Source organism: Trichosurus vulpecula, chromosome 9 (assembly GCF_011100635.1).
Source record: "Trichosurus vulpecula isolate mTriVul1 chromosome 9, mTriVul1.pri, whole genome shotgun sequence".
In the NCBI taxonomy this organism is placed as follows: Eukaryota; Metazoa; Chordata; class Mammalia; order Diprotodontia; family Phalangeridae; genus Trichosurus; species Trichosurus vulpecula.
The window spans coordinates 854,731-881,896 of NC_050581.1; the positions used below are offsets into that span (position 1 = coordinate 854,731).

The following is a 27,166-nucleotide window of genomic DNA, read 5'->3' on the forward strand; positions in this document are numbered from 1 at the left end:
ATGGGTGAGATGGGAGAAAGAGATACTGCATTCCTGGGTCCCAGAAAAGCTATAAGGACTGAAGAATCCAGACCCCTGGGTTCTGGGAGACAATAGCAGAAAGGGTGCAGAACTGGGACCCTCAAAGGCGCAAGGTGAAAAGGAATGGGAGCTACTGACCAGGGAGAGGGGGCCAAGGCTTCTGAGTTCACTCAGACTTCTCCTACACACCAATTTAGGGTTGTCTTCCCTCCCTCCTTGGCTCTGTCCCTTTCCCTCAGGACCCAGTGAGAAAGAATGAGGGAGTATTCATGCCGACAAGGCCTTCTGCTACTACTGCTATTGCTGGGTAAGTGAGGGGAGGGGGTGGACAGGATTTGCAGTGATTGCAAGTGGGGAAGAGAACAGATATTGAGGAACACCGATTCTTAGCACACTAAGCTATTTCTCTCCCCTCCTGGAATTCCTGCTCTGCCTTCCCTCCTTCAGCTTTTCTTCCTTTCTAGCTTATTCATGCCCACTGCTCTGAAACCTCTGCATCCCTAAGGGTGAGAAGAGGTTTCACTTCTGAGACTCTCTCCTCTGAAGGTTCCCCTGCAACCCAGACATATAAGAAGTTCCTGGATCCCCAGTCTAGACTCCAGGCGTTTTCCTTTCTACCTTTCCACTACCACTGCCTGATTATTGTGACCCAGGCCCCAAGCACCAGCTGATATACGTTGCATCCCATGTTTTCTTACTCATTTTCTCTGTCATTCACATTGTCACCCCCTTCCCCATTCTCAAATTATATCCCCCTTTTCTGTCCAACTCTATATCATCATAATCATTCCCCTTATCCCCTCCATGTTCGGTTGTCAGATTCCTGCTATTTCTAAGCCCTTCTCTATGTTATTTCCCCTCCTCAGTATTATTTTACACCCACAATCAGATCATCCAGTCCCATCTCTTTCTTTTCTCTGTGGAGCATCTGTGGTGTGATAGAAATCTCAGTGCGAATCCTGGCTCTGACACTTAATAATTGTGTGAACTTGGACAAATCCCTTATTTTGGTCATTTATAGGACTTAGGGCTAGAAAGAACCTTGGAGATCAGGGTCCAATGCCTTTACAAATGAGGAAACTGAAGCCCACAGGAGGGAAACAAATTTGCCCGAGATTGCACAAGGAGTAGCTGAGCTCGGATTCCTAACCAGGTCTGCCCACTCCAAATCCAGTGGTCATTCCATTACACTACATTGCCTCTCTTAGCCCTCTTTTCTTACCTTTAAAAGGAAGAGGATAATGCCTACCTCCTTCACAAAGTTTTACAAACATAAACTACAGAACTATATAAAAGTTATAATTTTTATTCTTTCTCCAGGAGCTGCAGAAACACAGATGTCTCCAGGTACAAAGCCCCCAGAACTGGCCTCTCTACCCACTTAGCACCAGCCTGATCTATCTCCTGGCCTTACTACTCTATCCTTGGCAGAATTCAAGCATCTTGCCTCTGGGCCTGTTGTCACCCCATTCCCAGAACCAGAAATGTCCCACTCCCAAGTTCTCATACCTTTCACAAAACTCAAGTGCCCCTTTACACCAGGTTTGCCCCTATGTCTCCCCAGGCTGTGGGCAGCTCCGGATGTCTGGCCGCATCGTGGGTGGGAGGGATGCCCGGGAGGGGGAGTGGCCGTGGCAAGCCAGCCTGCAGTACCATCGGTCCCACACGTGTGGGGCCTCACTCATCTCTCGACAGTGGGTGTTGACCGCAGCTCACTGCTTCCCAAGGTTTGTCGACGATGTAATCCTCCAGGGACCTTGGGTTCTGGGAGGGAACAAAAGAGAAGGATCTGGGTAGGACAGAGACTGGAAGTGAATGCATGGATCTGAGGGGGAAAGAGCCTGATGCCCGGGGCAGGGAATGGTCAGAAGTGCATGTCTGAGTGGTTGGGGGGCAAATGAGAGCCCTAGGAATCCTAAAGCCTAGACGAAAGGGGGCAAGGAAACAGGACGCCTAGATTCCTGTTCCCCTCCCATTCTGGGCCAGGGGATGGGAAGAGCAGGACACCTGGGTTTGGGAAGGTAAGAGCTCAGAGGAAGCTCGGAGAAGTAGCCAGAAGAGAAGCAGAAGATACCTGGGTTTTTGGAGTGGGGAAAGGGACAGGAAGGGGGAAGACCCCTGCGTCCCAGGAGGAAAGAAGTTCTAGAGTTGGACCAACTGGCCTGGGTGTAGAGTGTTTGGAACACCGATTTTAGAGCCAGAGCACCTAGGTTCAAATCCAGTTCTTCTGTTTAGTGCCTGGATGACCTGGGGTAACTCAATTTACTGCTCTGAACCCCATCTGTAAAATGGGAGGGTTGGGCAACGTGACCTCTGAGATCCTTCCAGCAGTAAACCTTAGGAAGATAAAAACGCTTTCGCTCGCACCTCTCCAGTAGTACGCCTGACCCCTCTGCAAGGCAGAGGCGCGAAGACCGCCGGGCAGGGAGCGGCCAACAGAAAGAAGCCAGCACCACGTGGAGGCTGGGGTGGGGGACTCCAGGAGAGGTGGGGTGCGCGGGCAGGTTTGTGGAATGCTGCGCCTAGAGCCAACCGCAGCAGGAGGGCTGTTGGAGGAAGAGGTGACTGGGCATCCTTGAGGGACGTGGCTCCTCCGTTCCCGGGCCCTGGGTTGCAGTTCTAATCCGCCTCGTCCGCCTCCTCCCCAACCTCTTCCCGGCTCTCTCGCCCCCAGACCCGTGAGGCTGTCGGACTACCGAGTACGCCTGGGGGAGTTCCGCCTGGCCCGGCCCTCGCCTCAAGCTCTCTCCCTGCAGCTCCTGCGGGTCGTGCTCAACGCCAACTTCACCGAAGACGGGGCCCAGGGCGACATCGCGCTGGTCCAGCTCCGCCGCCCAGTCCCATTCAGTGCCCGTATCCGGCCGGTCTGCCTGCCTGGACCCGGAGCCCTGCCACCCCCGGGCACCCCGTGCTGGGTCACGGGCTGGGGCAGCCTCCAGCCCGGAGGTGAGCTGGGAAGGAGGAACCGAGGAGTCTTCTCCGGGCAGAGAACTCGGTATCCTACCCACCCACTTACCCCCACGTGGGGGGAAAACTGTATACCTACCTCCTCACTACTGAGCCCAGGAGGGCTCCCCCTCCTCATTCTCCATCGAACCCACAGTCGTTCTTTTCCCACCAGTGGGGCATCCCGGTGTGCTCCTATCCCTTCTGGCAAATTTCTGTTGCTCTCCTTGGCCCTACCCCTCCTAGAGAAGTATTTCTGAGTGCCTGCTATTCCTCTTCATGCCCCAAGGCTGCCCCATCCCTGTCCTGTCCTGTCCCCGCAGCGCCACTGCCTGGCTCCCGGCCCCTGCAGGGCGTCCAGGTTCCGCTGATAGACAGACGGGTCTGTGACCGGCTCTACCACGTGGACTCCGACATCCCACTCACCGAGCCCATAGTCTTGCCTGGCACTCTATGTGCAGGCTATGCCAGAGGCAGCAAGGATGCCTGCCAGGTGAGGCTCCACCCCCTGGGATTTAGGATTACAGCCCTTCCAGTCATACCAGCCCACAGAGATGGGCCTCCTCTCCCTCTCAGCCTCAAAATGGGGATGTTAACTGGATGCATCAGAAATTGTGAAAACCCCTTCCAGGGTGTCTTCACTGACTAGGGTACTGCTACAAGTATGGCCCGCGTGGCCATGGCCAGGGGAAGTGATGGTAGGACATTAGGAGATCCACGGACCTGGCCAAAGACATGTGGGAATCATTTGAAGGTTTCATATCTGAGCCTTCTTTAGCAGGACTGACTGGTTCCAGTGGCCCCATGTTGGGGTGGGAGAAGGAACAACTTCTCAAGGAGTCAGACCCTTTCCCATTCCCCATCCATCAGTGAATAGGATTTCAGCTGTAGCAGCCCTAAGACCTGACACTTGGGTTCCAAGATGGAAGAAGGAGCTGGCAAGCTAAGAAGAGAGGAGGGATGCTGAGGTTTGGGGGATGGGAGCTGGGACAGCAACAGCCTGGGTTCTGAGAAGGGGATCAGGGTCAGAGAGTACCAGGAGAGCTGAGCTGTTGTCTTCCCTTAGGGAGATTCCGGAGGCCCCTTGGTGTGCATCCAGTCTGGTCGATGGGTCCTTGAAGGTGTGGTGAGTTGGGGCAAGGGATGTGCTTTGCCCAACCGCCCAGGTGTCTACACAAGTGTGGCCCACTACTGGCCTTGGATTCAGGCCCACATAAGCACCCCCACCCTGCACTCCCCCCCACCAAGAATCCAGTCATCCCCAATCCCACCACCTCTTGCCATTATTCCTTCCTGGTTTCTAAAAATGGCCAACTCAGCTCAGTACGTGTTGGGAAAGTGAAATAGGAAGAGAAGAGAGACTTGGTATTTGCATGGAAAATTGGGTGATGGTTCTTTCAGGGGAGAAGCAGTGATGAATTTCTGGTTCCCTCCCCCACTTCTTGACAACTTCAGGGGGCTGGCCACCTGATCCCAGGATCCTCCTCCCACTTCTAGAATTGCTCCTTCTACCTAGTTCTGCCCCTGGGGGACTCTGAAAGCTTCCTAATTTTAATCTAAGGTACCCAATAAAGTTGAATAGACTCCTAACTTGTGGTTTGAGTGTCATGAACTCTTCCACTTTTCATTTCCCCTTTCCTTTCTTCACATTTACCTCCTCCCTCCAAAAAAATGCATCTAAAAGTCAAAGAGTAGCAAGAGCAAAAACCAATATGTAGCCATGCAAAAGTTGAAGATGATACAACCATGGCAAAGAGTAAAACACAAAAATATCCTCTGTTCCCCAAACTTAGCCAGTCTATACACAAGCAAGGGGTCAGGATGTTATACTAGAGTGAAATTTAGACCCAGACTTAGCAAACCTGTGTTTTAATCCCAACTTTGCCACTAACTGTGTGACTTAGGCAAGTCACTTTTCTCTGGACCTCATTTTCTCCATCTGTGAAAGGGGCTGGGCTAGATAATTGAAGGTTTCCTTCATCCCTAATAGTTGATTTTTAAAGTTCCCCTTGAGCGATGCCCATTAACTGGGCTGAACAAACTGTGGTATATGTTTGTAATGGAATACCATTATGCTGAAAAAAAAATGATGAGCAGGATGATTTCAGAGAAGCCTGGAAAGACCTACATGAGCTGATGCAGAGCGAAATGAGCAGAACCAGAAGAACATTGTACACAGTAACAGCAACATTGTAACAATAATTAACTGTGAATGACTTAGCTATTCTCAGCAATACAATGATCCAAGACTATCCCAAAGGACTCGTGATGAAAAATGCTATCCACCTGCAGAGAAAGAACTGATGGAGTCTGAATGTAGATCATAGCATACTATTTTGCACTTTTTTTTGGTTAGAGTTCTTTTCCACAAAAATGACTAACGTGGAAACGTGTCTTACTTGATTGCACATGTATAAGTTACATCAAATGCTTACCATCTCAGAGAGGGAGGAGGGAGAGAATATGGAAATCAAATTTTTCAAAGCGAATGTTGAAAATAGGTTTTATGTGTATTTGGGGGGGAAATAAAATACTATTTAAAAAAATAAAAAGTAAAGTTCCCCTCAAGCTCTAGTAGTCTATGATTGGCCCCCTTTTTTCCAATAAGAAATCAGGATGCCATCCTGCCTAGAAGTAACAAGGTTACCACAGGACCACAGGAACACAACATACCCACAGCCTTGTTCATCCTTCACCCCACCCCCAAAACCATACTCTCAGAGCTAAGGAGGATCATAGCATAACCAAGACCATAAATGAGTCAACAAGCATTTATTAAGTACCCATTTTGTGCCAGACTGAGCCAGAGGGGTAGAAGAAAAAAGGCAAAAACAGTCCCTGCCCTCAAGGAGCTCACAATCTAATAGGGGAAACAACATGCAAACTATGTACAAACAAGATGTATACAGGATAATTTGGAGAAAATCTTGGATTTAACATTAAAGAGGGCTCAGACTTTTTGTACAAGGTGGAATTTTTGCCGGGGCTTGAAGGAAGCCAAAGAGGCCAGGATACCAAGAAGAGGAAGGAGAAAATTCCAGCCTCAAGGGACAGCCAGTAAAAACGCAAAGTAGAAAGCTGTAGTATCTAGGAACAGCAAGAAAGAGCAACAGATGGGGTAGTTAGGTGGCTAGGTGGTGCAGTGAGCAGAGCACCAGCCCTGCAATCAGGAGGACCTGACTTCAAATCCAGCTTCAGACACTTGATACGCTTACTAGCTGTGTGACATACTTACTAGCAAGTCACAACCCCAATTGTCCTGCCTTTCCCCTCAAAAAAAAAAGTGATAGAATCAAATATGTGGAGGGGAATATGGTATAAGAAGTCTGGAAAGGTAGGAAGGAGACAAGGTATGAAAACTTTTAAAAGCCAAACAGAGGATTTTATATTTGATCTATCCTGTAAGCAATAAGGAACCATTGACTTTACTAAAGACGTGAGTGACATCGCCAAAACTACACATTAGGAAGTTTCCCTTCTTGGTTTTAGTCAATCATGTAGGATCTTTGGGTCTGGCTTCTGGCCATGTGTTGACCCAGCACTGAAAGGACCTGGGTTTCTTGTTATAACATAGCAAACCCCGAGTAGTTGCTTCCTCCATCTACCAATCACACTGATTCAACAAGTGAGTTTCCTTAGCTGCCTTTTCTGCTTGGTATTTGATTCCCTGAATAGGAAAACACTAGCCTTGGTGTGGACGTGTCCAGGTTTGGAAGAGATCTCAGAAGTCTGAGAAGTCAAAATCCTGAGTCCAAGGAATGGAGCTGGCTAACAGGGGAAATGTCTCCAAGAAAAGAGGACTGGCCCAAGGCAGACCCTTTTACTAACAGATGTGTTACCTGGAGTGATTTAGACAGTACAATCTCTAGAGAGAGTATAATTGTAGTTAAAATTTTTAAGTTTGTATTGATTAAAAAAACAAAAATTAAAACAACTCTGAGGTACCACCTTATACCTAACAGTTTGGCTAATATGACCAAAAAGGAAAATGATAAACGTTGGAGAAGATGTGGGAAAAGTGGAACACAGAAAAGTGGAGTTGTCAACTGATCCAACAGTTCTGGAGAGCAATTTGGAAGTATGCCCAAAGGGCTATAAAACTATGCATGCTCTTTGATCCACCAATACCACTACTAGGGCTGTATCCCAAAGACATCATAAAAAAAGGAAAGGCGGGGTGGGCGGGGCAGAGCCAAGATGGCGGCTGGAAAGCAGGGACTTGCTTAAGCTCTCCCCCAAATCCCTCCAAACACCTGTAAAAAATGGCTCTGAACAAATTCTAGAGCTGCAGAACCCACAAAATAGCAGAGGGAAACAGGTCTCTAGCCCAAGAGAGCCTGGATAGTCGCCAGGAAGGGTCTATGGCATGGCACTGGAAGCAGAGCACAGCCCAGTGTGGGCCACTCCAGGACAGACCAGAGCCAGAGTCAGCCAGCCGGAATAAGCCTTGGGGCCATGAATCACTGAGCTGTGGCAATTACCAGACTTCTCAACCCACAAATGCCAAAGAGCAGGTTAGAAGGAAACTGCAGGATCAAGTTGAGACCAGTCTGGCCACCAGCCCTTGGGGTGGCGGATGTGGTGCAGCAGTGGCAGTGGCAGCAGCAGAAAGCTCCTGAGGCTGCTTCCAGAGCTACAGCGTCAACTGTTTCCTGAGTCCCTGGCTCACACAGTGGGAGGAATCTAGCAGCAGATAAGAGCAGGAGTGCAAGGAGTGCTTTGGGGACACAAAGGCAGGTTCTCTTGCTGTGCCCTGCTTGGATCTGGATTGTGGTCCTGGTTGGCAGTTCTTGTGGAAGGAGGAGGGCTGCAGTGACAGAGCCTGGGGTGATGGTGGAGTAGAAGTAGCTCTGAAAACAGCAGCGCTCGGACCCTAAAGCTTGGGACAAAGTACCCTCTACTCTACAAGCAGTCATACCCTGACAAAAAGCTCAAGGGTCAAGTAGTTGTCTGGGAACATGAACAGGCACCGAAAATGAACTCAGACTCAAAATCAAACTCTAGATTCCTTTTTTGGTGACAAAGAAGGTCTAAACATACAGCCAGAAGAAGTCAACAAAATCAAAGACCCTATATCAAAAGCCTCCAAGAAAGATATGAATTGGGCTCAGGCCATGAAAGAGCTCAAAAAGGATCTGGAAAAGCAAGTAAGAGAAATAGAGGAAAAATTGGGACAAGAAATGAGAGTGGGGGCAGCTAGGTGGCGCAGTGAGTAGAGCACCGACCCTGGAGTCAGGAGGACCTGAGTTCAAATCCAGCCTCAGACACTTGACACATGTACTATCTGTGTGACCTTGGGCAAGTCACTTAACCCCAATTGCCCTGCCCCCCCCCAAAAAAAATGAGAGTGATGCAAGAAAATCATGAAAAACAAGTCAACGACTTGCTAAAGGAGACCCAAAAAAATACAGAAGAAAATAACACCTTAAAGAACAGACTAACCCAAATGTCAAAAGAGCTCTAAAAAGCCAATGAGGAGAAGAATGCCTTGAAAGGCAGAATTAGCCAAATGGAAAAGGAGGTCCAAAAGACCACTGAAGAAAATACCACCTTAAAAATTAGATTGGAGCAAGTGGAGGCTAGAGAGTTTATGAGAAATCAAGATATTATAAAACAGAACCAAAGGAATGAAAAAATGGAAGACAATGTGAATTATCTCATTGGAAAAACCACTGACTTGGAGAATAGATCCAGGAGAGATAATTTAAAAATCATTGTACTACCTGAAAGCCATGATCAAAAAAAGACATCATCTTTCAAGAAATTATCAAGGAAAACTGCCCTGATATTCCAGAACCAGAGGGTAAAATAGAAATTGAAAGAATCCACCAATCACCTCTTGAAAAAGATTCCCAATATTGTCACCAAATTCCAGAGTCTCCAGGTCAAGGAGAAAATATTGCAAGCAGCCAGAAAGAAACAATTTGAATATTGTGGAAACACAATCAGAATAACACAAAATCTAGCAGCTTCTACATTAAGGGATCAAAGGGCTTGGAATATGATATTCCAGGGGTCAAAGGAGCTAGGATTAAAACCAAGAATCACCTACCCAGCAAAACTGAGTATCATGCTCCAAGGCAAAATATGTACTTTCAATAAAATAAAGGACTTTCAAGCTTTCTCAGTGAAAAGACCAGAGCTGAATAGAAAATCTGACTTTCAAATACAAGAATCAAGAGAAGCATGAAAAAGTAAACAAGAAAGAGAAATCATAAGGGACTTACTAAAATTGAACTGCTATGTTTACATTCCTACATGGAGAGATGGTGTATGTAATTCATGAGACCTTTCTCAGTATTAGGGGAGTTGAAGGGAACACACACATATATAGACAGAGGGCACAGGATGAGTCGAATATGAAGGGATAATATCTAAAAAAAATGAAATAAATTTAAGGGGTGAGTGAGGAATATATCGAGAGAAGGAGAAAGGGAGAGATAGAATGGGGTAAATTATCTCACATAAAAGTGGCAAGAAAAAGCAGTTCTGTTGGAAGGGAAGAGGGGGCAGGTGAGGGGGAATGAGTGAATCTTACTCTCATCAGGACAGAATAACATACACACTCCACAGAATAACATACTCCACAGGAAAGTAATGGGAAGGGGATAAAAAAGGGGGGATGATAGAAGGGAGGGCAGATAGGGGGAGGAGGTAATCAAAAGCAAACACTTTTGAAAAGGGACAGGGTCAAGGGAGAAAATTGAATAAAGGGGGACAGGATAGGATGGAAGGAAATATAGTTAGCCTTTCACAACATGAGCATTGTGGAAGTATTTTACATAATGATACATGTGTGATCTATGTTGAATTGCTTGCCTTCCTAGGGAGGGTGGGTGGGGAGAGAAGAGGGGAGAGAATTTGGAACTCAAAGTCTTAAAAGGAGATGCTCAAAAAAAAAGTTGCTTTTTGCATACAGCTGGGAAACAAGATATATAGGGAATGGGGCATAGAAATCAATCCTGCCCTACAAGAAAGTAAGGGGAAAACGGATGGGGGGGGAGTGGGGTGAAAGAAGGGAGGGCTGACTGGGGAATGAGGCAATCAGAATATATGCCATCTTGGAATGGGGGGGAGGGTAGAAATGGGGAGAAAATTTGTAACTCAAAATCTTGTGGAAATCAATATTGAAAACTAAAATATTAAATAAAGTGATAAAAAAAATTTTTAAAAAGGGAAAAGGACCCACATGTACAAAAATATTTATAGCAGCACTTTCTGCTGTGGCAAAGAATCGGAAATTGGGGGGATGCTCATCCGTTGGTGAAATGGCTGAACAAGTTGTGGTATATGAATGTAATGAAATACTATTATGATGAGCAGGCAGATTTCAGAAAAACCTGGGAAGATTTATATGAACTGATGCTTAGTGAAGTGAGCAGAACCAAGAGAACATTGTACACAGTAAGAGCAACACTGCGCAGTGACCAACTTTGATAGACTTAGCTCTTCTCAGCAATCCAAGACAATTCCAAAGAACTCATGATAGAAAATACTGTCTTTTTGTTTGTTTTTTCTGTTCTGGTTCTTCTTTCACAACATGACTAATATGGAAATATATTTATTATGATTGTACAATTATAGCCTATATCAGATTGCATGCTGTCTTGGGCGGGGAGAGAGGGAAAAAAATTTGGAATTCAAAATCTCGTAAAACTGAATGTTGAAAACTATTTTTGCATGTAACTGGAAAAAAAATAAAATACTGTTAAGTGGTGGGAAAATGTCAAGTTTGTATGCATGTTTGTAAACGCTCTTTTTAAGCATTCCCTTCATGTATAGGAAATAAATTCCTGTCCCATATCTGATTCGTATTATACATTGAATACCCTCCTACTCCCATTTGAAGAAACCCTAGATGGATGCCATAACCTAGGATTTTAATAAATTTTCCCTGGGGCATCCATGGTGGAGATTTTACGAACCAAAGAGTGTGAGAACATTGCCCTATCATTCATTAGAGGACAGGTACCCCAAAGAGCAAACACAATGCTTGGGTTCCAAAAGAGAGGAAAAGGGAGTGATACAATACTCTGTGACCTCAGAAGCAGTTTTTCAATGTTAAAGCACAATCAAAAATGTAAAGTTCGAAGGGATATTAGAAATCATCTAGTGATTCCATTTCCTTCATTTTGAAAATGAGAAAACACAGACAAGAGACTTGTCCAAGGGCACAAATTAGTCTATAGCATTCACAATTAAAACGCAGAGCTTCTGACTCCCAGTCCAGTGATATTTTTGCTGCTTCCATATTGACAGTAATTCACCCTCAAGCTGGGGGTCTTGAAGACCACAAAAGGAGGGTATGATTTGTAAGAGATGGGGGGAAGGGTTTTGTTTTCACAGAGTTGAAAGTGACCCTCCACCTCCCTCCCTCCCACCCCTCACCCCCCAACCCCCACCCCCCAGCTTCAGCAGAAACCAGGACTCAGGTGGGTGGAGTGAAAGGTCAGAGGCTTGTGTGCATGAGTAGGCAGTCAGGGGGTTGTATCTGGCCAATGAAGAGCCTGGCAGGAGACTCAAAGAGAAAGTCAATAAAAGGACTGACATCCATCTGAGTCCTTTGCACTCTTCTGTACTCTGTTCAGGGGATGTGCCCATTTATTCAAACAGAACAAATGTAAAACATAATTAAAATGCCCATGTTTGGGTGGCATCCTTTCTCATGAGAAAGCAATAAAATTCCTTCCTACTTTCTACCTTGAGAAGCCTCTGAATTTAATTTGGGGAAGGGTCACTGTCCCACACAGATTCATACTACTTCAAAGTTCCCACCCTACAGCAACAATACAACCCAGTTTAGGGGATGAATATGACCTAAGACCCCTTGCTTGGTTCCTGGTGCCTCTTTTTAATCCCCTTCTTTATCTAGCTTCATTTCCTGGCCCTTACCTGTCCTTTTGTTGAGGTTTAGGTGTGCTGGGACCCCAAATAGTGACACGCAGATCCTGCCCCAATGAATTCAACTCAAGCCTTCTTTCAGCAAAAGAAAAACAAAGTTTATTAAAGATCTGCCATATTGGGTAGACTGTTAAGGAATCTGATCCTTTGTAATGCTAATGTAAGCAGGACAGATTGAATCTGAGCACCTTCATGGAGGCAAGGTGTATCTTACATACAGAAAGATTGAAGGATCTAGGGGTGGCCAAGTAGTCTGGGGTAACTAGAGAAGCAGTCTAGCGAGGATCTTAATGGGAGTGGCCAGTAGACTGGGGTGACTAAAGCCCGGAACCAAAAGAATGGGGTTTTGATAGGATCTAGGGTGGGAAGTAGCCAAAGGCTATCTGGAGATAACAGACCTTGGAGGGCTAGGCTAGGTTAAGGGTAATAGAGAATGAGGCATGAAAGGCTTAAAGACCTCAGGTGAATGCCAAATCAAATGGGAAGACTCAAGGAGAGCTCAAGGTGGGGTTTTCCAGGGCTCATAGGCAAATGAAACCAAAATTCTTTGCCCATAAGGGGCAAAGGTCTAGGCTTGGGCCCCTACCCCATCATTTTCTCCTATTCTTTGCTTGCATTCACATTCATTCATTCTGTTTCTCCCCATCTCTCCTTCCCACTCCTCATCCCTCTCTCCTTTCCCCTCTCCCACTCCCTCTCTTTTCCTCTCTCCCCCAAGTTCTTTAAACTGTTGTTTCATGGAATCCAGGGTCTCTCTGGCTCTTCTGAGAGAGCCACAGGTTTGTTTATTCACTAGCAATTAACTTTTTATATCACCTGCTCAGTCATCAGGCTGTATGAGGTCACCCTTAGGTCCTGGGGTAGGGCAGGATTTGCCAGTCTTCTCTGACTTGGATCTTGTAATGGTTCTCTTTTTCTTCTACTTCTTTTGTGAAATCTCAGACCGCAGGAAGTCATCAGAGGACATATCACATGTGTGGTACATACTGTAAGTGTCATTTCCCTATTTAGAATGTAAATTCCTTGAAGTCAGGGACTGTTTCTTTCTTTACCTTTTTTTTTTGTCCCAGCATAGTGCCTGGCACATAGCAGATATGTAATAAATACTTGTTTATTGATTGTTGTCCCTAGCCACACCATTTGTCCCTCTCTCTCTCCCTAGAACTTTGTTTCAATTTCCTTATGTGTCTGCATTTTTCTCCCTTTTAAATTTCCTCCTTTCTCAGGCTACAGATATCTGTATACGTGTATCTGAACATACGTCTGTGTATCTCTGTTGAGGGTTAGGAGTGCTGGGGCCCAAAATAGCCACACGCACATCCTGCCTGAACGAATTCGACCCAAGCCTTCTTTCAGCCAAAGAAAAACAAGGTTTATTAAAAATCCACCATGTTGGCCAGACTCTTAAGGAATCTCAGCATTTGTAAGGCTAATGTAGAGGGGCCAGATGGGATCTGAGCACTTTCATGGAACCAAGATAGATCTTATATACAGAAAGAGTGAGGAAGGGATCTAAGAGTGGCCAAGTAGTCACCCCAAGTGACTAGAAGAGGAGTCCTAGGGAGGATCTTGATGCGACTAGAGGTTGGGAACCCAAAAAAATGGGATTAAGGGTGGGAAGCAGCCAGAGGCTATCTGGAGATAACAGACCAAGGGAGGGATAGGCTAGGTTTAGGGTGAGGTGAGGGCATAAAACAAAGATTCCAAGAGAGTTTAAGGGGGTGCCCAGAGCCTGTAGCCCATCATTTCCAATGTGTGGACCTACGTGACAACATGTATAGCTATGCATATGTCTGTATGTGTGCCCAAGTGTATCTTACACATGTGTACGTATGTTGGGATACTACATCCATGTAATGTTGCACATACTGTCCTGATGAGTTTTTCTTGATTTCACTGAACTGCCCTTTTTTCTCTTTATGTTTCTATTTACTAACAAAGAATGGACCGCTTGATGGGGGAGAAGAAAGTAATATATTCAGAAATGAATATGATAAAAATAAAACAATTTTTGAAAATTTCAATAAAATGTCTGTACTTATGTAGGTCTATGTGCAGACATCTACAATTCAACAAGCCAGCCATGTACTAGACAAAAACTCAGATCCATCAGACTCTTGGTTCTGAGGAAACAAAGACAAAAACAGTGGTCCCTGCCCTCAAGGATCTTATATTGGAGGAAAACAACATGGACGCAGATGGGAGACATGGACAAAGTGGGTGCAAAACAGTTTCCTGTGAGGGAAGGCCTGTGACCTTCAGGAATCAGGAAGGGCTTCTTATAGGAGGCAGTACTTGAGCTGATGCCTGAGGAGAGCTAAGCATTCTAAGAGACAAAAGTGAGAAGGAAGAGTATTCTAGGCATAGCCAATGGAAAGGAAAAGTGGCAAGCAATGAAATATCCTAAATAGAGAACCAGAAGTAAGCCAGTTTGCCTGGAACACAAAGCTCATGAGGGGGAGTGATATGAAATACATCCATGTGGAAGACAGGTTGAAGCCAGATTCCCACACAGAGGAATTTGTATTTTATATCTTGAGGCCAGAGGGAGCCATCGATGCTTCTTGAACAACAGAGTGTATGAGGTAAATAAAATGTGAAGACTTCACAGGGAAGATATGTATAAATATATATCTATATCTATACTAAGAAATGTTTAAAAATCAAGAAATAGGGAAATAGGGAAGTGGAAAAATCCTGAGGCCATGAGAGTCTGATGGCTCAGCCTCTGCGAAAGTTTACCCTGAAACTTTTTGTTCTTTCTTATGGTTCTGGTTTAAAGATTTGCTCAGTAAGAATAGGGTCACTGTGACCTACTTTCCTTTACTGTACAAGTACTGTAAAAGAATGGAGAGGGTCTCCCCCTCCCCCTATCCTATTCTTCTTCTTTAGATTTATAGATGTCACCTCAGTTGTAATCATTAACTAAGGGAATGGGAATTGGAGTTTCCGTGCCTCGATTTCCCTGTTCTTTGTCTAGCTTTTGTGCTCAGATTGTAATTCTGCCTCCCAACCAATGGTGAGAAGGGTCAGAGGTGGGTGGGAATTCTCTTGTGTTAGGTATAATTATTGGTGCTTTGCTCCTTGTAAAGCGCCTCCCTTGCTAGATCTGTTCTGGCAGAAGACACCCTATTCTTGAGAACTGAATAAAATTTATTTCTGTTCCCACCTATGGTTCCTTATTATAAATTAACTTTTAATTGGTGAGGGTCTTTCATCCCACACAGGAGTAATATGGTCAGACCTGACCTCTAGAAACATCCTTTTGGTATCAGTACAGCAAATGGATTGGAGAGAGAAAAGACATTCTATTGCCCTGAATGGAAGGAGGATAAGTTAGGAGGAATAGGTTTAGGGGAAAGGACCAGGAGGCTGCAACTCCCACTCCCACCGCAGGACCTAGAATTCTGGCTTCCCACCCTGTTTTGGATGTATGAGGTGAAAGTGAATTGAATTGAATCTGGAACGTCCAGGTAGAGATGCCCACCAGGCAGTTAGTGACTAAATGTAAGCTCCTTGAGGGCAGGGACTTTCATTTTTTCATTTTTATCTTGGTCTGTGGTGGGCAGTTGGCACTGAGTAAATGTTTGTTGATTAGGGATTGAGATTGCAACTTGGGAGAGAGATGAGGGTTGGATTTGAAAGTTATAAATAGAAACAGAGTGGAAGCCATAGGAATTGATGAGCTCACCCACAAAATATAGAAAGAAATCAGGGCATAGAACATAGCCCTAGGGACACACATATAGGAGTCAGGAAAGAGATACTGATCCTGCAAAAAGGATACTAGGAAGGAGCAGCCAGACAGAGAAGAGGATGATCACAGTTTCAAATGCTGTAAAGAGGTCGAAAAGGATGCAGACTCAGAAAGCATGGCAAGTAAGACATTATTGGTGGCCATGGAGAAAGTAATTTCAGTCTATCACTGGGGTCAGAAGACATGTTGCAAGGGGCTGAGAGGTGAGTAGGAGATAAATAAGTAGAGGCAAGGAATGTGGAGAGCTTATTCTGTTTGGCTTTGAAAGGGAGAAACAAGGATGAACAATGGAGGAAATTCCCTAGCCCACTATGCCTGACATGTTTATATTTGAATATGCTTGCCTCTCTGTCTCCAGGTCTCTCCTACTCCTCAAAAATGTCTGAGTCACAGTCCAAAAGTTCCTAGCATAAGATAAACCATTTCCCTGTAGCTATAAACCTCTGTCTCTTGAGATTTTAACCCTAGAAGACCCAGATAAGGACGCCAAGATCAAAATGCTCTGGCTAGGGGTGGCTGGGCTGAGTAGCAGCAAGCAGGCTGGAGTGGAATGGCTGGCTCCCTCCACTTCAGTCCTATCAAAAATTGAAACCACAACTTATTGACTTGGCTGGTACTTTTCTGGCCTGCAGAGCAGGAAGTTCTTGGTACCCCCTGGGCAAGTAGGAGAACAGGCCATGATTGGAGAAACACACCCACACCCACACCCACACCCACACCCACACCCACACACACACACACACACACGTGAGCGCCAGACATGAGTTCAAGGAAACACCCAAGCTGGGGTGCTGGCACAGGGAGCTCTGAAGAGGTGGAGTTAATCATTCTCAGACCTGCCCACCTCTGCTTTCTCTAGGCCCTGGGGACAAAAGGACAGCAGCTGTGGAACCCTGGCATTCTGCCCACTGCCCCAAGGCCCAGTAAGGGAAATGGAACAACTGGGGACTGCCTGGCTCTTGCTGTCGCTGCCACTGCTGCCGCCTATGACAAAAGGTAAGTTCGGGCCCCAAAGTACCCCTGTCCATAGGACCCAAGCATCCCTCTGGGTCACTCTTCCTCACTTTTCAGTGCCCTTTGTTCTAGCCTAACCCAGGGTCCTTCCTACCACCAGGGCCTCGCTGCCCCCAGAGGATCAAGTACCCTATCTCCTCCCAGGATTCAGGGGTAATATCCCAAGTCCTTGTTCTCACCCAGGTGTCTTGTCCCGCTAGGAAGGACTAGACTTCCTAAGACCCTGGCATCTATCCCTAGTACTCATTCCCCCAGGGTTCAGATGTACTACTGTACCTCAGCTCTAGTTGTCCACAGGACAACCCTGAGATCACTCCCCTATCCAGATGTCCTACCCCCCTTCTCCTGTATACAAATTGGGACCCAACCTGCTCCAGAAAGCTCCCTGCCATCCAGGGTGCTAGAGTCCTATACTTCCCTCTATCTGTTCGGAGATCAATTCCCACAGCACAAGGATCCCTGAGAAACCAGTAACTGAAAATTAAGCACCCTACATGACTGAAAAATCAGTCCAAGGAAAAGCAAAGGGTGATCTATAGGGATGGGGGGCAGAAGAAAGTAAAAACTGAGATCCAGAGAGTGACAACAGAGAATCTAGATGGAATACTGAGGCATCTAAATGGGGCTGGGGGTGGGAATAAAAGGGGAGATGAGAGACTGAGGGGCAGAAAAAGAAGTAGGGTAAAAGGAGCAGATGAAGGAGAGGTCCCCAACAGCCCAGCTAGATGCCCTAATAGGCAGCCAAGTTAATTAATCATGACACTAGCTCAAGATCCCTCTCCACACTACTTGCCATCCTGTCCTTTCCTTTACCAGGTGAAGAAGGTCATTGGATAAGTTCAGGTAGGTCACGGGAGGCTCGAAAGGGGATGGTGAGGTGGAATTAAGGGGAAGGTATAGAGGCTTTGGGGAGAATTGGAGGGTTTTGGGCAAATTGGGGCAAGGCAGAGCCTTGGTCCCAAGTCTGCCTTCCCTGTTTAGGCTGTGGTCAGCAAATCCTGAAGAACCAGGTGAATGAGCGAATCGTTGGAGGCAAAAATGCCCATGAAGGGGCGTGGCCATGGCAGGCCAGTCTGAGGCAGAACAAGGCCCACATCTGTGGGGCCACTCTCATTTCCCATAGCTGGGTTCTGACAGCAGCCCATTGCTTTCAACAGTGAGTGACCAGGCCCCTTCTCATTCAACCAATCACCTCTTCCCCCCAAAACTCTGTAACTCCATCCGAGTCAGCTGTACCAACAGCTAAATTTCCCAGAGTCCTTTGATCCAGTCCACAGACACAAGTGTGTCCAAAACTGAAGCCCAGAGAGGGGGAACTATCCTGCCTAGAGTCTCACGACCAGTTACTGACAGAGGTGGAACTAGAAATCAGGTTTCCTGACTTCCAGTCCACTGCTCTTTTTCCTACCATATTCTCTTGTCTGAGATGTCTGCAGGTCCCCAGAAGTAGCTATGTGGCCAAGCTGGTCGCATCCTGGGCTAGAAGCAAGATCTTGGATTAGGTTCTCTGTGATTGGTCCCAGTTCCACAACTCACTGGCTGTGGCAGGTGGAGAACATTTTAACATCTTTGGGCCACATAGAGAGGATAATCCAAATTGCTTTGAATATTTCTATAGAAATAGAAAATACTGTCTTCATAGCTGTGTTTAGCTATATTTTGCTGTTTTCCATCCTTCCAGTCGTTTGGGGGTTGGAGGGGAAAGGGAGGCAGAGCTAGTCATTCTGGCACCCAAGACAAGTAGCACAAAACAGCTCATGGGGAAAGCAGCACTAAATGCACCCTCAAACCAACCATGGGTGGAGATCTTCGTGAGGCAGCTGCTGCTGGAAAAGCCAGCACCCAAGAAGAATTAAGGTTGGTCTGGAAGACTGAATCCAGTATAAATCTGTGTTATCTGGTTGCCCTGCTCTCCTTTCCTGCAGGAAAAATACAATAGCAGCTGTAGCAATTGCTCAAAACATTGGTCCCCAGTGGTTGGTACAACTTCTCTGTCACCAGGTTGGTCTCAGCGCTGCGCCACCTGCATTTCCAGAGAAGTGAGCCAGACCCAACTTCCTCCTCCCAGATCAAGATATAAACAATCAATCTTCCCGACAGTCCTAATTCCAACCCCCTCCCCGCAGTGAGACAGTCTGCCCCTGACCCTAGAGAGTTCACATACACTTGAGGTAACTTTCAGAGACAATGTTACTGCAAGATCAAGTTATAGGATTTCCTGCAAAGCTTACTCTCCCTCATGCTGGGCCTAGGGTTCCCCTCTCCCAACACATTTCCAGTCCTGTCCCAACAATTTCCCCCTGCTCCCATCCCCACCCCCTTTGCAGGCCTTTCCAGGTGTCCCAGTTCCAGGTAGTCCTCGGGGAACTGCAGCTCTTTTCCAACCCAGGCCAGTCCATCTCAAGCCCAGTGAGCCAAGTGATCCTGCACCCAGACTACTCCGGAGGAGATGGGTCAACAGGGGACATCGCCCTCTTGAAGCTGGCCCAGCCTTTTGACTTCTCTCCCTGGATTCTGCCTGCCTGTCTCCCTGGGGCCTACAACCCCTTTCATACTAATGTGACCTGTGTCGTGACAGGATGGGGGAACCTAAAGGAGGGAGGTGAGCCTTGGGAGTGAGGTGGAGAGTGGGAGGTTCTCATGGAGGGAGAGGGGAGTTTGATGAAGCTTCTTCCCAGATCCAGGTTAAATTCTCCAGCCTAGCCTCTTCGGGGAAATTCAGGATTGCAGCCGATAATTCTCAGAGGAATGGGTGGAGGTGGCCCTGAATAATTCCACAAGGGAGATGATGCCTAAGTTATTTCTCCTTATCTCTGGGCTGCATCTATTTAATAATGATACTTCAGGTTTCTGTAACACTTTAAGGTTTACAAAAGTGCTTTCCTCTCAACAGCCCTGTGAGGGCAGTAGTGCAAGTAGTATTATGCCAGTGAAAATTGAGGAAACAAGCTCAGAAAAAATGCCTTGCCCCTCCCTAGCTACTAAGACTGGAGCTGAGATTCGCACTATGGCTATGCCTGATGTCCTCAAAACCTTTATCGATAGAAAAAGCCCAGTCCTCCTGTTCCACCCTTCCCTTCTCTCCCAGATGGGGAGCCACCTATGGCCCCAGCTCTCAGACTGACACAGAACAGGAAGCTAAGGGGAAATACCACCACTGTTCTCCCTTTCTGCTGAAGCATATCTTCCTTGGGTCTAGGGGACAGGGGTTCATCTTATCACTCCGAAATAAAAATGTACATTTTCAATTCACCAATCTTAGCCCAGACCTGCATTAGGTGCTACTAGGGAAGACAAGACCCAGGTCCCAGTGTCCTGGTCCTCAGAGGCACACAATCAGGAACATAAAACTCCCAGTAGGAAAATTGCACAGTAGGAAAGGATATCTAAATCAATGTTAAAGTGAAAGATTCTGGTTTTTAAATACCATCTATAGATGTTCCAAAAAAGCAGAGATTGCTAGGTAGTAGGGGTGATCAAGGAAGGCTCTGATGGAAATGGGCCAACATGAAGTCCTGAAAATATCCTACCCACCCCCCAAAAAATGGAAGTCCAAGTTTAGGAATGAAATGGACAAACCCCTGGCATGCTCATTGGACAGCGGATTTGCACTGGGAAACAATAATAGCTGATATTCACATAGTACTCTTTGGTGAGGAAGTTGGGGTGAAGTGACTTGCCCAGGGTCACATAGCTGGTAAGTGTCAAGAGTCAGAGGCAGGATTTGAACTCCCGTCCTCCTGATTCTGGGTGCTCTATTCACTGTGTCACCTAGCTGCCCCTCAGAGTACTCTTAAGGTTTGCAAAATGCTTTACAAATGTTGTCACAACAGAGCTCTGCGGTACCTCAAATATTCTCTTTTCCACTTTACAGATGATAAGACTGAGGCTCAGAGAGGTTTAGTGACTTGCCTAAGACTGCACAACTAGGTAGAATTTGAACCCAGATCCTCCCGACTCTAGATCTAGCATTTTATCTATTATACTACAAATCAAGTAGGAGAGTTAGATTGGGGGTAGACTGAAAAGGGCCATGAATTTGAGGACAAAGAGTCTGGAATCATAGTTGCCTAGAATCAGTAACTTGTAGACTAACCTGAGATTAGAAATCTAATCACTAGAAGTGACTTGTAAAGATCCAGTCCTTTCATTTTACAAATAGGGAAACTGAGCCTCAAAGAGAGTGATTTGCCCAAGATGGAAAAAAGTAGTAAGTAGCCAAGGTAGGACTAGAATCCGGCCTTTCAAGGTGCTTCACAGCAACACACGGTCCTACAGCCAGTACAGTTTATAGCGAATTCAACTTTGCTCACTCAACATCAGAAAGTCAGTTCACACAGGGGTATTTATATTTATCTGTCCATCCCCTCCCCAGAACTAGCCTATCTTCTTCCTGCCTTCCTGCAAAGAGCAGAGGGACTAGAGTTCAGCTCTCTGCTCTCTCTCCCATCCCCCAGTCCAGCTGTCCTCACCATACCCCCTGCAGGAAGCAAAGCTGCCACTGATCGAAGCCAAGGAATGTGACAAGATCCTGAGCCACAGTCAGCAGATCACTGATAAAATGGTCTGTGCTGGCTACCTCAATGGGGGTGTGGATGCCTGTCAGGTGAGGGCACAGATGCCAGGTGGGTCTCCTACAACTGTTGCCTGTTTGGGGGAGGGAGGGCCTGAGGACAGACCCTGGGAGGAAATTATTGTAAAATCAGGCAGTGTCAGAGCTGGGACATTGGAAATTATCTCTAGTCCAGGGATTATTGGCCTTTTTGTGTCATGGACCCCTTTAGCAATCTGGAGAAACCTATGGGTGCCTTCTTGAATGCATAAAACACAGGATTACTCAAAATCCAATTATATTGAACTGCAGTTATCATTTTTTTTAAAAAAAAGTTTACAGATCCTAGGTTAAAAGGCCCTGATCTAGTCCAGCCCCAAAATTTTACAAATAGAGAAACTGAGGCACAAAGATAGACTTGCCTAATATAATGTAGGTTACAAGTAAGTCAATAGCAAAGCCAGACCTAAAACCTGGTCTTCAGACTCCAAGTTCAGGTCTCTTTCTGCTATGTCAGCTAAATCCTATAATTTTAGGGTAGTGATTCCAGATTAATTATAAAAAACCCTAAACTGAGTCAGGAAACCTGAATTTTGGGCCTAGCTTTGTCGCTGTGTGACCTTCAGCAAGTTATGTGAGGTTCAGTTTCATCCTTTCAACGAAGGGGTCTCATATTCTCATAGTCTACATTTTGGGTGAATGAGCTGAGGGGGTCCTAGAGAAGGTGGGCTTGGAATTTAGGGAGGGAGGAGGAAGATAAGGCAAGTTAGAAGACTAAAAAAACAGGTTCTTACTCAAGCCCAAACTAATAAGCCTTTCTTCCTAACCTCAGGGCGATTCTGGGGGTCCCTTGGTATGTCCCGATCTGGGCTCCTGGTTCCTGGTGGGAATCGTAAGCTGGGGCATCGGCTGTGCCCGACCCGGAAAACCAGGTGTCTACACTCTCGTGTCTGCCTACGGGGACTGGATGCAGAGCCACGCCTCGGAGGTGCAGCGGGGCTCCTATGACATCCAAGTGTGGAATGCTGCGGTGGCACGGCCTCCCGGTCCGCACATCTCCAGCCTCCTGCTGGTCCTGTGGGGCCTCACCAACAGCGGCTGCTTCCCTTCCATTTAACCCTGTTCCCTCTCCCCGCCCGCCACCCCGCGTCCAGACACAGCCAAACCCTCTTTTCCCAGTGCCTTCCCTTTCCAAAAGGCCCTTCCTGGGTCCTCCTCCTGGCCAGCGCATCTCCCACCCCAGAGCCGGGTCGGGATGGAGCTGGCACGCCAGCATTTAACCCTCCGTCTCTCTCCGAGATCGATGCCAGGAGAAAGGTTACAGTAAGGCGGAACAAGTGCCACCGGCCGTCGCAGCCAAGCAAGGGGGCAGAGGGGACGTAGGCGCCGAGCTGCCAGCCAGAAGAGCCCGGTGGGAATTCCCGCTTTGCCACCGACTCGTGGGGCAAAGCACCTCCTCTCCTGGGCTTCATTTTCCCTTCTGTAAATTCCGAGGCACGCCCATCTCCAGTAAGTTAGGAGCCGGCCAGGGGTCAAACTGAGGCCTCGCTCAGCGAACGCAAAGCGAAAAGTAAACAGTGAAAGCCTCTAGCAGCGTCTGTTTTCATGCACAGGCAGAGGCCGGCGCCTCCGGGCAGGAGCTCGTCTCTGCTTGCGGACCCAAGAGGGAGGCTTCCGAGAACGGGCAGCCTGGGCTTGCTGGGGACGCGGGTGAAAAGGCCCGAGAAAGGGGCCCTGGAAGAGCGGCAGCCCCAGGTCTCGGCCTAGAATGGGCTCTATGATGAACCGGGTGCCCTTTAGGGGACACTGAGGCAACCAGGCGCTCGCCAATGGCTAGCGAGAAAGGCGGGGGGGGGGGGGGGGGGGGGGCGCTGAGACACACATAAAAGAGCGAAGCCAGATAAAAAGACCGGGAGATTCAGAGAGACAGAGGCAGAGACAGAAAAGAGACAAGGAAAGACAGGGACAGAGAGAGACAAGGGTCAGAGACACCGAGGCGGAGAGGAGGGGGAGAGGGGGTCACGTTTTTCATTCCCCGGCCTCAAATTTCTCGGGCTCAAACCGCGCCTACAAACAGGAAGTACTTCGGTCCGACTTCGAGCCCTTTGGTTTAAATCAAACTTATTTCCCTTTCCCTCAAGCAGGCCTGACTTGATGGCCTCCTCCTCTTCCCTCCCCCACGCCCCCTCCGGGAAGCCTTCTCCGACTCAGGGAGGTGCGAATTAACCAACCGGGCCCTACCCCAAGATGGAAGTCCAGGGAGGGCTCAGAATGCCCTTCTCATCATGGCGGCCGGAAGCGCCCTCTGACTAGAACCGGGAGGCCAGGCTCCCTCGTAGGAGACCTTCTCAATATGGCCGCCTTTTGGGGCTGCCTTCCGTTTAGTCCCGACGTAGGCCAACTCATACCCCACCAAAAGTATCCCTTCCTCTACGACCAGCTAATCAGGTGGTCCACGCGGGTCTCTATTCAAACGTCCCTGGTGAGAGGGAGTCCGACACTTCTGGCCGGGCCGGCCCATTCTATTGGTATTTTTTCTTTACGTCAAACCTAACTTTGCTTCTTACATCTGTCAACATACGGGGTCCACACCACCTCACTCCCGCATCGGCTTATCACATCCCACTGGGGTTTCAGCACTGGCCCTGCTATATTTAGGTCACCTCCCTGCCGCCCGCTTCGACCTCAGTAAGATGGCGTCGTGTCGCCGCCGCACTGTTTCCTCCCCTGACTTTACCAATATGGCGGCCTCACTTCTACCTCTACCAAGGTGGCAATCGCCTCGTGCTTTCGAAACAGTATTCCCTAAGCCACTACCCCTTCCCGGATTCCCAGTTTTTCAGTAAGACTAACCAATCTATCCATGTCTTCACCATGGGCCAACTCGGGACTGCGCTTTAATAATACAAACCTTTACTAAGATGGCGGCAGAGACGCACGGAAAAGAGAGGACGTCCGAGCACGCGCACGTATATTCCCGGCAAGTAATTTTCGCCGACGCGTCCTCAAAGCATCCCGGGATTGAGGCGGACTGAGATTGCGCCGGGCAGTTGATTGGGGGGGAGGGAAGCTAGACGCCGAGATGGTAAGTGAGGAGGAAGAGAAGCAAGGGGCGCCCCGAGGGGAGGGGTCGGGCTCGGGGCCTGAAGACTAGGGGCCCCGGACCGGGCTAGGGGCGAGGGGGCTGGGGACGAGGCGGGCCCCCGGGCCGGGCTCCGGGCCTAGGAATGTATGGAGAAGGCCCCGCTCTGAGCGGGGCTGGAGGGAGAGGGGCTCGGACGCGTCCGGGGCTGGCCGGGTCGGAGAAGACTCACTCCCGCCCCTGGCCCCCAGGACGTGTTCCTGATGATCCGGCGCCACAAGACCACGATCTTCACAGACGCGAAGGAGTCGAGCACAGTGTTCGAGCTGAAGCGCATCGTGGAAGGCATCCTCAAGAGGCCCCCGGATGAGCAGCGGCTCTACAAGGTTCGTAGCCCGCCCCTCCTCCCCCGCCGCCCACCTCCGACGGTGTTGTGAGCTCGTCACTTAACCTCGTGGGGACTCGGCTTCCCAATCTGTAGGATGGGAGTGTGTGGGTTGGACCCACAAGGTCTGAATCTTGAACTGGCCCTGATCATCCCCACTTAGCGGGGCTCACAGCCAGCGTTGGAACCAAGGTCTCCACACCTTTTTCCTCGGGAGAGAAGGCAGGATTATTTCAGCTCAGTAATTTCTCCCATCCCATCCCCCCGCTACAAGCCTCGACATTGCTTCCCTGATAAAGGAGAGACTTGGTCACCAGAGGTTGTACTGGGTAACTTCCAGGAGCCAGCTGTCTCTGCCATGCGGAGAAAGGACCTTGGTCCTCCCCCCCCCAACTCGGAGCCGGCTGTGGCTGGTCATTGTTTATACGTCCCCTGTGGTCATCTTACTGTACATCGCTGCTGAGTGGCATCATCTTATTAAGAGGCTGCATGGTGGTTTAGAAAGAGTTCCAGACTTGGAGTAATTAGACCTGAATTAGATTTCATCGATGTTACTCATTAGTCTTACAACCTCTATGAGCTTCAGTTTTCTGGCCTATAAAATGAGGATAGTTATAGTACCCTATCTGAGGAAGATCAGATGAGATCATGCAGGCAAGGGGCTATCAACCACTGTCATCATAACCCTGCGTGGCATGCTCTCTTCCTGCCACCCAGAATGCCTACCTCTCCCAGCTTTCTCCTGCCTCCAGGAGGGAATGCCATAGGACCACACATGCCAGCAGTCCTATCCCTGTCCCTGACCTCTTCTTAGCATCTCCCCACCATCACCTTTCTCTCCCCAGGATGACCAGCTGCTGGATGACAGTAAGACCCTGGGCGAGTGTGGCTTCACAAGTCAGACAGCCAGGCCTCAAGCACCAGCCACTGTGGGGCTGGCCTTTCGAGCCGGTAAGGGAAAAAAAAAAATGGGAGGGTGTTTGAGTACCGTTAGAACCAAGAATACAAAGTTTTACCTGGAAATTAGGGTGTGAATTGGCACTTTTGTGACATTGAGACTTTGTATCTGAAATACACAAGGCTGTATCTCTCCTGTATTGCACTACCATGAAACCACAAACAGCATTTTCCTTGGACATGTTGATAAAATTGCACTAATGGGTCTGAAAACTTCCCCCTCTGTGGTTCAGCTTCATACTTCTATGTTGTAAGGAAGTTTGTGCTCATTGGTTCCCCATCCCCAGTGGCTTCTGTTTTAGAGTTTTTACTATGTAACTCAAGGATCCCGTCTTTTCAGGGAACCACAGAAAAAACAAGTTTTAGGTTGTCCTTGCAGGGAAAAGGCAGTACAGCAGCTGTTCCTAGCCTCAAAATGTAGTGATATGATAATAGCCTGAAGAGAAGCTTCTATTGGTAACATCTCCCATCTGAGGTTTACAAAGTACTTTTCTCACAATTGAGGTCATGTGCCCAGGGTTGCAATTATGCCGTTTGCAGATGAGAGACATAGAGCACTAATCTAGCTGGGCCCTACAAGAGTTCAGAATGTAGGTACCAAATCTGTCCACTAACAAAAGTTCATTTAGCCATAACTGTCAGTCCAGGAGAACTGAACAAGCCTCCACTGTGCGGGGGGAGGGGGGAGGGAGGGAGGGTGCCAGAGATCTGACAGTCCAGTGAGGCAGATAAAACTTAATAGTAACTAGTGTAAAAGAACATCCCCCATTAAAATCCTACTGTGATGTGGAGATAACTCTGTGTTCTTGTAAACTGGGCCAGCAGAGTTTTGACAAGTTGAAACAAAGTCCAGAATTTGTGGGCTAGAAACTTAAATGAGAATTACGCTAGGAAAAAGCTGATAACTAAATTTGACAGTCATGAGTTTGTTGGTTACAGCAAATATGGAAGACTATCTGCATTGGTGTAGGGGGGCACCCATGATAATAAAATCAGATTCTAAGTACATCTTTACTAAGTACTCAATTGTGGCAGAGATAGCAAGTGATGTAGCAGCATTCAGAGGGAAAGGCAGAGAAAGTTTAATGGTGAGATTTGAAACTAGCTAGGTTTAAAGAATGTCCAAGTGAGCCCTGCTAAAGCAGAGGGTGCCTGCTGGTGAAGATCCAGAAAGATGGGGTATCAAGCAAAGGACTTAACCCTAAGGCTCTAGTAACCTCCAAGGAATAAAGTGAAGAAGGTATAATCCTACAACCAAAATAGTTAGTAGCTCTGAACCACTTGTAGCCACTGTGGACCAAAGAAGGGACATTCAGCGAGGCGAAACAAGGGATTCAACTGGTAACGGTTCTCTCCCACTCCACAGATGATGTATTTGAAACCTTGCGCATCGAGTCTTTCTCCAGCCCTCCAGAACTGCCAGATGTCATGAAGCCTCAAGACTCTGGAAGTGGCACCAATGAGCAAGCTGTGCAGTGAGGGCCTAAGGCCCCACACCCCCTATAGTGACCTAATACAATAAAAAATTTTGGTGTTAGGCTGTTGCCTCCA

At 47.6% G+C, this 27,166-nt stretch overlaps 2 protein-coding genes across 2 annotated transcripts; both read left to right on the forward strand.

Moving 5' to 3' along the window:
* On the forward strand, window positions 1–22,781 carry LOC118831102 (transmembrane protease serine 9-like). The gene is made up of 11 exons (XM_036738262.1): window positions 1–4; window positions 1,586–1,748; window positions 2,696–2,967; window positions 3,291–3,460; window positions 4,034–4,290; window positions 16,485–16,621; window positions 17,456–17,482; window positions 17,621–17,795; window positions 18,967–19,241; window positions 21,097–21,245; window positions 22,024–22,781. The coding sequence occupies exons 1-11, from the start codon at window positions 1–3 to the stop codon at window positions 22,306–22,308; spliced, it is 1,914 nt and encodes a 637-aa protein (XP_036594157.1). The 3' UTR covers window positions 22,309–22,781.
* Window positions 22,782–24,197: 1,416 nt separating this feature from the next.
* Window positions 24,198–27,166, forward strand: ELOB (elongin B). The gene is made up of 4 exons (XM_036738943.1): window positions 24,198–24,276; window positions 24,525–24,659; window positions 25,504–25,609; window positions 26,982–27,166. The coding sequence occupies exons 1-4, from the start codon at window positions 24,274–24,276 to the stop codon at window positions 27,092–27,094; spliced, it is 357 nt and encodes a 118-aa protein (XP_036594838.1). The 5' UTR covers window positions 24,198–24,273; the 3' UTR covers window positions 27,095–27,166.

What these genes read in the sequence shown, in the direction of transcription:
- LOC118831102 (XM_036738262.1), top strand. An exon ending in GCAGCAAGGATGCCTGCCAG is followed by an intron (nt 3,461 to 4,033) that starts GTGAGGCTCCAC and finishes GTCTTCCCTTAG; the next exon opens with GGAGATTCCGGAGGCCCCTT. An exon ending in GCAGCCCATTGCTTTCAACA is followed by an intron (nt 17,796 to 18,966) that starts GTGAGTGACCAG and finishes CCCCCTTTGCAG; the next exon opens with GCCTTTCCAGGTGTCCCAGT.
- ELOB (XM_036738943.1), top strand. An exon ending in ATGAGCAGCGGCTCTACAAG is followed by an intron (nt 24,660 to 25,503) that starts GTTCGTAGCCCG and finishes TTCTCTCCCCAG; the next exon opens with GATGACCAGCTGCTGGATGA. An exon ending in GGGGCTGGCCTTTCGAGCCG is followed by an intron (nt 25,610 to 26,981) that starts GTAAGGGAAAAA and finishes CCCACTCCACAG; the next exon opens with ATGATGTATTTGAAACCTTG.